Source organism: Trachypithecus francoisi, unplaced genomic scaffold (genome assembly GCF_009764315.1).
Source record: "Trachypithecus francoisi isolate TF-2019V2 unplaced genomic scaffold, Tfra_2.0 Lachesis_group18, whole genome shotgun sequence".
Taxonomy (NCBI): domain Eukaryota; kingdom Metazoa; phylum Chordata; class Mammalia; order Primates; family Cercopithecidae; genus Trachypithecus; species Trachypithecus francoisi.
Genome location: NW_022681463.1, coordinates 64,768,355 through 64,781,818, shown reverse-complemented (window position 1 = coordinate 64,781,818; position 13,464 = coordinate 64,768,355). Strand labels below are relative to the sequence as shown.

Below are 13,464 nucleotides of genomic sequence, written 5' to 3'. Positions count from 1 at the left end.
TGCATTTTTCTTTATCCTAGAGCTCTTTTCCTGGAGGTGACTCTTAACACAGGTCACATGCCAGTGCACTCAAATAATTCCCCATGAGCTTCTACATTGAGGCTAAAAATGTTCACTTTTAGATAGATTCCATTATATATCCTTTCCTTTTTATGTGTTTTTATCTGGGAATTCTGGGGGCACATTTACAAGAGGAAGAGCAAAAAAGATTAAGAACAATTGAATTCTGTACAAATAACAATGACTTATTTTCATCATGACTTAAAGGAGCTCAAGTGTACGATTGAGATTTTTGACAAATTGTAAATTTTCATGTTTATTTTAAAATAGCTTTGGAAGATACAAGCAAGGGAAGACTTACGGCAAAGCAAAGCAAAAAATAACAAATAATAAAGGGGTTATGGCATTTTAGACTTGAACTACCCTTTCAGTACATTTGCACATACTAATGTTCTGGAAAAAAATTCTGTTAAGAGTGTCAAGAATAACCGCTCAGAGTGTAAAATATTTTGTGGTCCCATCAGCATCAGCATGCCTTATGCTTCTTTGGTTGTCTCTTCAGCTAATTCTTACTTTACAGCACATGATACATGAAGTGATTTCACACCATGCCCAAGATGCGGGCCACCCACCAGCTACATGGCATGATGACTCTGCAGGCCAGACGGCAACCTTGATAATTATAAGGCCATGGGTAATAGCCCCCCAGGGGTTCACAGATCTTCTGGCAGTGGGTGTAGCTTCGCCTACATTCTATACAACAGATTCCTTCGTGATCCAGTCTAGGGTCGAATGTCATACTTTCCCCTTCCTGCTGCTGTGAAAGAAAAGATAATTATTTGTGATAACTGCATAATGAGGTCATAGCATGCATGTTATTTTTAAATAAGATTCTGAATTTTTCACTGCTACAAGATACTGTAATCTGCTGTAAAGAGTTCTGATCTTGTTTACCTGCTGTCATTCATAATTCCTTTTGACACCAAGGAATCTACAGTTATCTCACCTGTCACTGACTAGAAAGTTGTTTTGTCTTTTAAAACGATATCCTGAAGTTTCTCCATGCCTTTAATGAACCATGGTTACCACTGAGTAGCTCAGCTTGTTTTAAGTAGGAAAGCAAGAAAGGAAGCATTATGATAAAAAGTAGCATTTCTGCCACTGCTAATTCTAAGTCAGTGGAATGCTTGTGACTTCTTGCAGTAATGGCTTCCAGGCTCTTTAGAAGCACATTTTGAAACTCATCAATCTAGGCTAAAGACAGATTTCAGTTCCAGTTACACTGGCTCTGAGAACACTGTCAAGTCATTTAGTTTCTCCTGCTTTCATTTCAGTAACAGAATGGGGATGTTATCCCTGTAGGGACAAAGGGGTCTCAGGAAAAGACTCCACAAAAACATGTAAAATTCAAGATCTTAAACTTTACCTTCTAGTTTTTTATGTAAGTATAGTTAGATAAACACAAGATTATATTGAAGTAAAAATCTCCATCTTCACTGCTGGTGAGATTACAGAACTGGAAGGAACTCCCATCCCTCCAACCCTGCCCAGTTTACGTATCTGGTTTTCCTTTAGGGGGACTTCTAAGGGTAGAGATTCTGCATTATTTTTAATATGGTATTGAAGTACATTCCCAAGAAGCCCTTATCTTTAAATTCTTGATTCAGTTTAAGCCTCTTTCCTAAAGTTAGCTGATTCTGATGTTGAAACAAAAAGTCTTTAATCATAATTTGGGATGGGGAGGAAGTTATTAAAAATTTCAGCCAGGCACAGTGGCTCACGCCTGCAATCCCAGCCCTTTGGGAGGCTGAGGCAGGTGGATCACCTGAGGTCAGGAGTTTGAGACCAGCCTGGCCAACATGGTGAAACCAACCCCATCTCTACTAAAAAATACAAAAAAATTAGCCAGGCATGGTTGGTGGACACCTGTAATTCCAGCTACTTGGGAGGCTGAGGTAGGAGAATCTTCTGAACCAGGAGGCGGAGGTTGAAGTGAGATTGTGCCATTGCACTCCAGCCTGGGTAACGAGTGAAACTGTCTTGAAAAAAAATTTCAAACATACTGGAGAGTAGAGGAAATTATATGTTGAACACCAGTAGACTCATCTAGATTGGACAATTGCTAACCTATTGTCAAATTTGCTTTTCCCCTTCCTGCAACAGCAAAAGATAGGGAAATGTCCATCAAAACAAAACTAGTATTTTAAAGTGAATTCTGAAGTGAGTTTAAAGAGAATTGGAGGAATTGTAACATTTCATCCATGAATAATTAGAATGTGCCCCCCAAAATAAGGATGTTTTCCTAAATTTACAACCAGATTGCCATTATCACAAAATTAACATGATCTGATACAACCTATATTCAAATTATGTCGTCAAAATATTTATTATCTTACTCTTAAAGCATTCGTTTTTTAATTCATCAGACTGTCTCTGTTCTTTGCCTTATATCTTGAAGAGGTTAATCTGGGACAGCAAAAAGACAACAACCTCATTTATTTATTATGGGGCAGGGAGAGTTAAAAGGCCTGTCGGTTGAGGCACTTCCTTATCTGAAGGTCTGACAAAGTTTTAGGATTGAAAGGTTGGGAGGAAATCTCATGCTGTTACCGTAAGATACATTTTTTTTAAAGGAATAACTGAAGGACTGAGATCATGGAGATAAATACTTTGAAAACATTTCTGCTTAAAGTCCAACATATAAAAAAGGAAAAATTTGATATAATTGGAGTTTTTCAAGGGATACAGGTCACTCAAGACTGGATCCAAGGCAAAGTCACATCCTGCCCATCTGTGAAGGGACTGATGCCCTCACCCCTTGAGCCAGATTCAGCCAGCCCAGCTCTCCAGGGAATAAACAATATTAAATTTTGTTCATCTATTCAGATTCTTTTTTTTTTTTTTTTGAGACGGAGTCTTGCTCTGTCACCCAGGCTGGAGTGCAGTGGCCGGATCTCAGCTCACTGCAAGCTCCGCCTCCCGGGTTCACGCCATTCTCCTGTCTCAGCCTCCTGAGTAGCTGGGACTACAGGCGCCCGCCACCACGCCCGGCTAGTTTTTTGTATTTTTTAGTAGAGACGGGGTTTCACCATATTAGCCAGAGATGGTCTCGATCTCCTGACCTCATGATCCGCCCGTCTCGGCCTCCCAAAGTGCTGGGATTACAGGCTTGAGCCACCACGCCCGGCCCTATTCAGATTCTTTTTCTTCTTCTTCAAGGTAAGGTAGTATTATGGTGTCCTGAATTTTATGATAAGCCTTTGGTTATGTAGAAAATACTTTTTGCTCCAAGGTTTTCTAAAATATTTTTAAAATGATAAACTAGGAAATATATTGGCAACACCTGAAATAGTATTGGACTGAATAGGCTACATAGAAAAACGTGCAAATGACTTAGTATATGAAAAGATGCTCACCCTTACGCATAATTAAAGACAAGCAGGATAAACAACCAGGAGATAAAATTTACACCCAAGAGATTGGTGAAAGTTTTTTTTTTAAGTTTGATAATAAGTGGGTCCTTCCATTACTGTTTGCAGACATATAGCTGATGTAATTTCTTGAAAGGCAATTTGGTATCCTCCATTAAAATGTAAATCTACTTCAATGCAGCAGACTCATGCTTCAGCATTTATGCTAAACATAGACTTCCGTGTGTTAGCGGCACAATACTAATAGCTAACATTGAGAAAGTTACTGCTCACCTGTGTGTCCCAAGCCCTGTGCTAAGAGCTCCACCTGCATTACCTTGATTTACTGTTGATAATCCTGTACAAATCCTGTAAGTCATGTACAAGATTGTATCCTGTAGCAGTATTTGCAAACAGCAAAAGACAGAGAAATAATTTATAGTCATGAAAGCATAACTAAATTTCTGTACATTTATGTATACAATGAATTACTATTAAATGAATAGTAGTCATTAAATGAATGAGGTACTATGTAGGAAAACAGTCTCCAAAATATTGTAACTGGAAAGAGAGCAAGGTATAAAAGTTTTGTGTTAAAACTTTTTGTGTTAAAAGTGTGTGTGCTTGTGTCTGTGTATACTTAAGCAAAGACACTGGACAAATAGTCATTGTTAATAGGTTGCTTTGGGGAGGGTGTTTTGGGTGGAAGGAAAACACTTCATAATAAAACTTTTGTACTGTTTTTTTAAAAATTTCTGCATGTATTTTTGAATTTTATTTATTTTTTAGTTGAAGTCGCTCTGTCACCCACACTGGAGTGCAGTGGCACAATCTTGGCTCACTGCAACCTCAGTCTCCTGGGTTCAAGCAATTCTCCTACTTTAACCTCCCGAGTAGCTGGGACTACAGGTGCGCGTCACTGTGCTGGCTAATTTTTTGTATTTTTAGTAGAGATGGGGTTTCACCATGTTGGCCAGGCTGGTCTTGGACTCCTCACCTCAGATGAACTGCCCACCTCGGCCTCCCAAAGTGCTGGGATTACAGGTGTGAGCCACCACGCCCAGCCCGTATTTTTTATTTTAAAAGCTAGCTACAAATAAATACTTATTCTACTTTTTCACTCCCTGAAAAGTATAATGGTAAATACTTTGTGGAAGATTAGAGTTTTTAGCACCTTCGTGTCATCCTCACAAACATCACTTTTTAGTGTTTCAGCCTAAAGCGTTTGACATCTAACTGTGGGTCTATCCTCTAACTGGACTGAGAGCCCCTGGGGGCAGAAGGTTCTCCTGACTGACTGTGCACAGAGCCTGGGAAAGAGCAGGTGCCTAAATGACTGTCTGTTGAATGAATGAATAAAGTGGATATAAAGGGGGAAGAATACTTCCATATGTTTCCTCCAGGGAGCACTCTAGGAAACATTTTCAAATAATCAAATTTCTGATATGAATTTGTTTTCATGAATTTGCCTGTGACTCAAAAAAGAGAGCACAGAAAACAACTGAATAAGGGTTACCAGCCAATCAGGATTTTACACTACAGAGGTAATGCTTAAGTGTTCTTACCCTTAATTATAAGCCTTACAACAGGCTGGGCGCGGTGGCTCACGCCTGTAATCCCAACAACACCTTGGGAGGCTGAGGCAGGTGGATCACCTGAGGTCAGGAGTTCGAGAACAGCATGCCCAACATGGTGAAACCCTGTCTCTACCAAAAAAGAAAAATACAAAAAATTAGCTAGGCATGGTGGCGGGCACCTGTAATCCCAGCTACTTGGGAGTCTGAGGCAGGAGAATCGCTTGAACCTGGGAGGCGGAGGTTGCAGTGAAACAACAACAACAACAAAACTTTGCAACAAATGAAAATGTATTTTTAAAATAATTGAATAAAAGTCTAAGTTGAATACCTAAATGCTCGTTTGAAACCTCACGTACAAACACCATTTCGGCACTATTTTTTTTTAGATGGAGTCTCGCCCTGTCACCCAGGCTTGAGTGCAGTGGCCCGATTTTGGCTCACTGCAACCTCCGCCTCCTGGATTCAAGTGATTCTCCTGCCTCAGCCTCCGGAGTAGCTGGGATGACAGGCATGTGCCACCACACCTGGCTAATTTTTTGTATTTTTAGTAGAGACAGGGTGTCACCATGTTGGCCAGGCTGGCCTCGAACTCCTGACCTCGTGATCCGCCCACCTCTGCCTCCCAAAGTGCTAGGATTACAGGCGTAAGCCACCGCACCAGGCCTTGGCACTATATTTAATGCATTTGTCTAATCATGTCATAAAGCACCGGAACGCACGTGATAAGGATTATCAGGATTGAAGGCTTGTGAGTCCTCTTGAACGCTGGGTCTGGTTTCATTATTCAGTCTTTCAGCGCCTGGATTGCCCTGTGGTCCACTGCGTGGTCTTTTAGTAGTAGTTGGAACAATTTTTCTTACCACTTCTCTTCTTTCCCTCTGGATTTCTGCAAAAATTTCCGTACGTTAATCTCTTTATTTGAATAATTAAGGAAATTAGATCTGTGTTTATCAGGGTGAAAAACATAAGAAAAGGATATCAAAGTTTGTGCATAACCAGATGGTTTTAAATTTTTATACTGATGTTTGTAATAATAAAGCGTGTTTTAGAGTCTTGGGCTAATAGTTAAACATACAGATAATCTGAATTTGGTTTTGTAATACTAATTGAGGACGACATGGTAAGATGGCCTGGCAAACCTCAACACCACCTCCCTGCTTTCTTTTGGTCTGCCTTCACTACTGGGTCTAAGAAAGTAAAACACCACACATTTCCCCAGCTTCCTTTGCAATTAGAAGTGGCCAGGTGAGACATACCTGACCAGGGAGACATCAGCAGAATATGCTAGTGCAGTTTCTGGGAAGCCTTTTGCTTTCTCGGTAAAAGGGGACAGACAGGCTTGTCTGTCTTGTTTTTCCTTTCTTGAACACAGATGTGATATCTGGAGTTGTAAGAGTCAACTTGTGACTATGAAGTGATAGGCACCATAAGCCAGCATGCTACAGGTAGTAAAATGGTAACTGGAAAGAGACTTGATGGTATCATTGAGTAGCAGATAGTGTCAAAAACCTCCTCTCTCTAGACTTCTGACTATATGAAAAAAATAAACCTGTGTTTGTTGAAACCACTGTTGATCAAATATTCTGTTAATTGTAGCCCTAAGTATTCCTAATGGATTGACTATATCAGTATAAAGCTTTACAGTTTGCAAGGGAAATATCTTGGTTTATTCTAGGTATTTGGGATAGAAAAAGCAAATGCTTTTATATATGAGGGTATCAAGCCTCAGAAAGGCCAAGTGACTTGACCAAGATCACAGAATGGTTGGCATAGCTAGGTGCCCAGCGTGAACACCCTGGGTCTAGCTTACCACACAGCCTCATGGGTCCTGCAGTGGGGCTGATGGCTGCCAATTAACAAAAATACAGGCCAGGAGCGGTAGCTCACACCTGTAATCCCACCACTTTGGGAGGCTGAGGTGGGCGGATCACCTGAGGTCAGGAGTTCGAGACCAGCCTGGTCAACATAGTGAAACTCCATCTCTACTAAAAATACAGTAATTAGCTGGGCGCAGTGGCAGGCACCTGTAATCCCAGCTACTCGGGAGGCTGAGACAGGAGAATCACTTGAACCTGGGTGGCAGAGGCTGCAGTAAGCCAAGATTGTGCCATTGCTCTCAAGCCTGGGTGACAAGAGTGACACTCCGTCTCAAAAAAAAGTAGAAAGTACCACACAGCTTGGATTTTGATCTGAGACCCAGTTTCGTTATCTGTAAAATGGGGATAATAATAGTATCTAATTCATAGGGTAGTGATAGGGTTAATGAGAATCTGTCTAAAGGTTTAAGCACAGTGTGTTGCATATAATAAGCACTGAACTATTAGGTGATGAGGATTATATCATGCTTTGTTATTTAGGAGAACTCAGATGTGCTTTAAAGCCATTGGCAGCTTCCACAGATAGCGTGGTTGGAGAGGCACAAGTGAGACCTCGATTTGATCACAATTCTGGTTCATTTAACTAACTAAATGACCTTAGGCAAATTACTTAACCTCTGTGAACCTTAGTTTCTTCATCTATAAAATGGGAACGAGTAGTTACCCCAACAGTTGTTGGCGAAGATTAAATGAGGACAAAGCGTAATGCTCTAGTGCCATGCCTGACACATAGAGCTCAGCAGGCGTCAACTCTCCCCCTTCCCTTCTGGCCTGTGTCCAGCTGTCATTCCCAGTGTCTCTGATAATACAGCTGTGTGACACTGATGACCTGCTGGCTTTAAGATCCAAGGACATGGGCCACTGGACCCTGGAGTGTGGTGCTTTTATTAGAATTAGGTGGTAGGAAGCCTGGCGTCATCAGAGGGGGACTTAGTTTCTTGATTGTATTTTTTTTTTTTTTTTTTTTTTTTGAGACGGAGTCTCGCTCTGTCGCCCAGGCTGGAGTGCAGTGGCCGGATCTCGGCTCACTGCAAGCTCCGCCTCCCGGGTTTACGCCATTCTCCTGCCTCAGCCTCCCGAGTAGCTGGGACTACAGGCGCCCGCCACCTCGCCTGGCTAGTTTTTTGTATTTTTTTTTTTCAGTAGAGACGGGGTTTCACCGTGTTAGCCAGGATGGTCTCGATCTCCTGACCTCGTGATCCGCCCGTCTCCGCCTCCCAAAGTGCTGGGATTACAGGCTTGAGCCACCGCACCCGGCCTCTTGATTGTATTGTAAAATATAACTGTACTTATGAGAGATGGGGGGGGGTCCATTTTTCCTATCTATGATATTCCATTTTATGGATATATGAACATTTACCTTTCTAATCTGGGGGCATTGAGGTATTTTCCACTTTTCTTGTGTACATAATATGTGTGATTCTTGTCTGGATGTTGTGGTGATTGAATACTTAAAATGTGTTCATGCTATTGGGCTAGGAGGGACCAAACCACATCTTGAATGTGTAGGGAAGAAGCTCTTTCCCCAAGTGAGAAATTACTCATCATGTCAGTTGTCTTAGCATTGCCGATAATGCTGTGTTCTGATCACCAGTGCCCACCCCATGGCCCTGCGCTGGCATTTTCCGTAGCACCTTGTATCATATTACACAATTTTCTTATTTTAATTTAGTGTTTATTTGCTGTCTCCCCTTGCTACAATGCAAAACTTGAGGGCATGGGTTCTTGTCTATTCTATTCATGGATGCACCTCAAGTACCTACGACAAGTATATGGCACATACTAGGCCCTCATGAATGTCTGTCAAATGAGTGAACGAACTCTCTGGGTAAGAGGCTTGTCCTCAGTGTGATTAGGGAGAGCCTTAACTGGTAGCGCACTGCAGACTCTCGTCCTCAACTGGAAAAGGTGGGAGTTCCTGGGCGATGGAAAGTAAGAAGGCCCACCCAGGTGGCGGCAGGTGTGGAACAGAAAGTCAGAACTTGGCAAGCCATCATAGAACTGTGAGTTGTGACCACCCACAGGAGCAAGAGCAGGAATGGCAACAGCACAGCCCATTTGGCAGCCCCTCTCCTGCCCGCTTCAGCCAGCCAGCCCGTGCTGACTGAGTTTGGAATTCTTTCTTCCTGAGCCTGCATATGGTCTCGAGCTCCTTCCCAGCCCACTGTGCCGGGCAGTTACTGCCAGTGGCTTGTCACTGAATCCAATTTGCCTCACCCAGGCTAGAGAGGAGCCATCTTCTCCAGCTTTGGGACAGAATGGGACTTGTGAACCATAAGAATAAGTTAGTCATGGCAGAATCAGAAACCTGTACTTCCTAAGCCTGGTGGGTATTTTTAAAAATTGTAAAATATACACAATGAAATTTACCACGTTAACCATTTTTAAGTGTACAGTTCAGTGGCATGAAGTACATTCACACTGCTGTGCAATCATCACCACCGTCTAGAACATGCTTCATCTTGCAAAACATGAAACTACCTATTAAACACTAACTGCCCTGTCTTTTCCCTGCGTGCCCACCAAGCTTAGTGGTTTTAAAGGCCTATATTTTCTTTATTTCCATGCTGCTCGCTGCTAGTCTTCCATAAAATCTTTCAGAAAACATTAGCCTATCTCAGCTGTGCTAGGAGAAAGGCCTTTTTTTCCCACACTTGAACCAGAGCTACAAAATAGGCCTTTGGGAGGCCAGTGTGGTGACTGCAGTAGAAATAGTGAGAGAACTTGGGGGACAGGAGAAACTCAGGAGGCAGAGCAAGGTCCACTGGGCTCACCTGCGCTACATCACCCAGAAATAGCTCAAAGATAGACTCCAGCCTAGCTGTGAACTCCAGGGGGTCTGCATTTATTTTCACTGGGCTTGGAAGCTAATATTCAAGCTCTGAATTTGAGGAATCTCAGCCAATACCCGCAGCAGCTTTTGGCTGTCCCATAATTCTAGATTCGAACACAATAAAGACTCGGCAGTGCGACAGTTTCTTAGTCCCTTGATTCTATGCCTTAGAAATAAAAAAATGTAAAATTGGAAGGTGCAAACAACTGAGATTAAGGGGCAGAGCAGAAAGAAGTGAGTGTCATAAACAAAAGCTGCAGGTAATGCCTTGGCGTTGTCTTCCCGATCTGCCTCCTGTTAACCCTACTGCTCCCTCCCTTCCCTACAATAGTCATGGGCTATTTTCCTGCTTTCATCTCTCATGCTAATTACTGAGACACTGCCACATGCATCCTGATTTATCCTCCTTGTTACATGCTCAGGCCTGTGGAGGGGCTTGGAGGAACCTCACATGCATGAACAGGGAGAGTTGTAAACAGCATTAAGATAATTTAAAATGTTACCTTTTGGATAGGTTGGTTTAAGCCAGAAAATAGGAAGGTCGCCGCAGAGTTCTAACACCTTAGAACTCAAGAAGCTGTTGTCCTTCACAGGCTGATCTATAGCCACCCAGATAAGAGAATTTTCTTCATATTTGACTGGCATGATCTTGCCTTCCTGAAAGTAAAAACGATTGCATTTGAGCAAAGAGGACAGTGAAACATGCTGCATATTAAGAGTCACGTGTTGCTAAAAGGTTATTTTGCCTTATAAAAAATTAATGAGAATTCCGAGCGTGCGTGTGTACAGTCGTGCACTTTACGGTTCTAATCTCTTCTCTTTGTAGCTCTTTTCACAATATTCAGCACGCCTCCTCCTGTTGCCCTGCCTCTGGATAGCTGTACCATGTGAACATAAGTACCCTGAGTTGAAGTGAAAATTACTTGATACCAACTTTGAGATTTAGGTTAATCTGATGTTTTTGATCAAAGATGTTTTTTAGGAAAAGCAATTGAATGGACCCTGGAATCCTACAAAGGATAGAGGAAGCCTTCATTTGAAGTGAAAATCTTGTGGGGTTTGGTTCTGCAGCTTCTGAACAACAATGGAAAAAGCAAGTGATTGCCTCTTTAATGTCTTCGGTTCAAAGTATTATTTAACATAAATCATTTCTCCATTTCCCAGCTGTAACAACACATATTTCAGATGTTCCTTGCATCAAGCACACCACTGAGATTTCAAAGTTAAACCTTGGATTTTCTTCCACAGTGAGATGCTGAGAATGGTTTGATAACCCAGGAGACAAATTTATCTTGCCAGGTTGTTCCTTTCATGTATTTATTAGTTTGCAATAGCTTGGAGAAATTAAAATGTTTTCTCCTAATTTTTAGCTAAAAGCAGTACTTCATTTATGCTTTCTCCCTCAGGCTTATGGCTGCATTAAAACAACTTAAAGTTATTGGAGGAAGCTAACAGTCAGGTAATCCAGTTATTTACCTTAAATTAAATGGCTCCATCCAGGAAATGAATGCTCTTTGAGTACTGTAGCTTTTTAAAGTTATACAAAACTGATGAAACATTTATGAAAGCAAGTGGTACATAAATCTACCCCATCTTAGTCTAAAGTGTGTGGGGAAGAGTGGGGTGATTGGGATAATGCATATAGATGCATCCTCCACGCTAAGAATGTTAAATAAATCTTGAAGTATGTACTTTCGGTTGCCTACCCAATCTCCTTCCTCCCTCACCTGCCTTGTAACATAGTCCTTTTACTGGACGCAGTAATGAGCCCAGCCCCAGGAGAGACACTTGCTTTCTCTAGTTCTCCAGCAATCCGGGGTGCCCGGGTGACCAGGGCTAGCCAGTGAGATCCAGAGTATGCTGAGGGCCTGGGAGGCCTTCTGCTTTTCCTGATTAAAGGGAAGTCGTGGTTGGCATTGCTCAACCTCTTTTTTCCTGACATTTTTACTTGAATGCCAACTAAGGAAGTCAGGAAGAGGTTGAGCAGTGGCAACCATGATTGTAGCTGGAAGGCAAGATTTTTAAAAATCACAGAAATGCTGGCCACCGAGCCAATGCCTGCAGCCACCTGCCTCCGCATTGCTTACTGTGGAGAAAAACAGATCCCAATTTGTGTAAGTTACTCTAAGGGTAGTTTTCTGCTACTGACAGCCAAACATATTCCTAATTCACACAAATGTATTGTCTGAATTTGTTTCTGTCCACTAGAGCATCCATTATGCATGACATAAACAACTGAAACACACGACAAATAATCTACCTCTTTGGCCTAAGAATCAGATGCAGACAAAGATTTAAATATAAAAGCATTCACTATCATGGTGAATTTATTTACCATGGTAAATAATGGTATTTAAAAATAGTTATTTTTAATTGTTATTATTTGAAGTAATGAAAAATTGAAGATACCTGAAGTATTTAAGAATAACAGACTTTTAAAAGTATAATCATATGATAAAGCATTATGTCCATTATAATCTACATTTTAGAAGAACTAAAGTTATGACAATAATAAGCCATACAACAGTATAATTTTACTTATGGAAAGACTATCACTCTCTCTCTCTCACACACACACACACACACACACAACGGAGAAAATTCACCAAAACATTAGCATTAGCTTTTTGTGAATTATATAATTGTATGTAATTTTATTATCTATACTTTTTTCCCTAAGATGTCCCAGTATGAACCATTTGTACAGCCCTGAAATAAACCTTACCTTGTCATGACATGTTACGTATTCAACATATTGCTATATTCCTTTGACTAATATTTTAGTTAAGATTCTTACACCTATTTTCTTTTTTTCTTTTTAATTTTTGTGGATCTGCAGTAGATATATACTTATGGGTTACCTCAGATATTTTGATACCAGCATGCAATGCATAATTACCACATGAGGGTAGTTACTGCAAGCATTTATTCTTTGTTTCAAACAATTCAGTTATACTCTTAGTTTTTTTTTTAATGTACAACTATTTTTTACTACAGTCTCCCTGCTGTGCTAGCAAATACTAGGTCTTATTTAGTTTTTCTATTTTTTGTTCTTTATAACTATTTTTTGTGCCCATTACCATCCTCCCTTCCCCCAACCATTCCAGCCTCTGGTGATCATCCTTCTACTCTCTATCTCCATGAGTTCAACGGTTTTAATTTTTTTAAATTATACTTTAAATTCTGGGATACATACGCAGAACATGCAGGTTTGTTACATAGGTATACACATGCCATGGTGGTTTGCTGCACCCATCAACTCGTCATCTACATTAGATATTTCTCCTAATGCTATTTTTCCCCTAGCACCCCACTCCCTGACAGGCCCCGGTGTGTGATGTTCCCTGCCCTGTGTCCATGTGTTCTCATTATTCAACTCCTACTTATGAGTGAGAACATGTGGCGTTTGGTTTTCTGTTCCTGTGTTACTTTGCTGAGAATGATGGTTTCCAGCTTCATCCGTGTCCCTGCAAAGGACATGAACTCATCGTTTTTATGGCTGCATAGTATTCCATGGTATACATGTGCCACATTTTCTTTATCCAGTCTATCACTGATGGGCATTTGGGTTGGTTCCAAGTCTTTGCTATTGTGAATATGTATGCTGCAGTAAGCATACATATGCATGTGTCTTTATAGTAGAATGATTTATAATCCTTTGGGTATATACCTAGTAGTGGGATTGCTGGGTCAAATGGTATTTCTGGTTCTAGATCTTTGAGGAATCACCAGACTGTCTTCCACAATGGTTAAACTAATTTACAGTC

At 41.1% G+C, this 13,464-nt stretch overlaps 1 protein-coding gene across 2 annotated transcripts in view; it reads right to left on the bottom strand.

Annotated features, from left to right (window-relative positions):
- Positions 1-289: 289 nt before the first annotated feature.
- CNMD (chondromodulin) overlaps positions 290-13,464 on the bottom strand; it is a 37,775-nt gene continuing 24,600 nt past the window's right edge. Inside the window, exons 5-7 of one of the 2 annotated variants that reach the window (XM_033177610.1) lie at positions 10,201-10,354; positions 5,707-5,873; positions 290-817 (exon numbers count right to left, since the gene is read on the bottom strand). In XM_033177610.1, coding sequence (XP_033033501.1) covers positions 602-817; positions 5,707-5,873; positions 10,201-10,354 — 537 coding nt within the window. In that variant the 3' untranslated portion in view covers positions 290-601. The remainder of the gene's footprint in view (positions 818-5,706; positions 5,874-10,200; positions 10,355-13,464) is intronic. The other variant, XM_033177611.1, reaches the window with a different exon arrangement.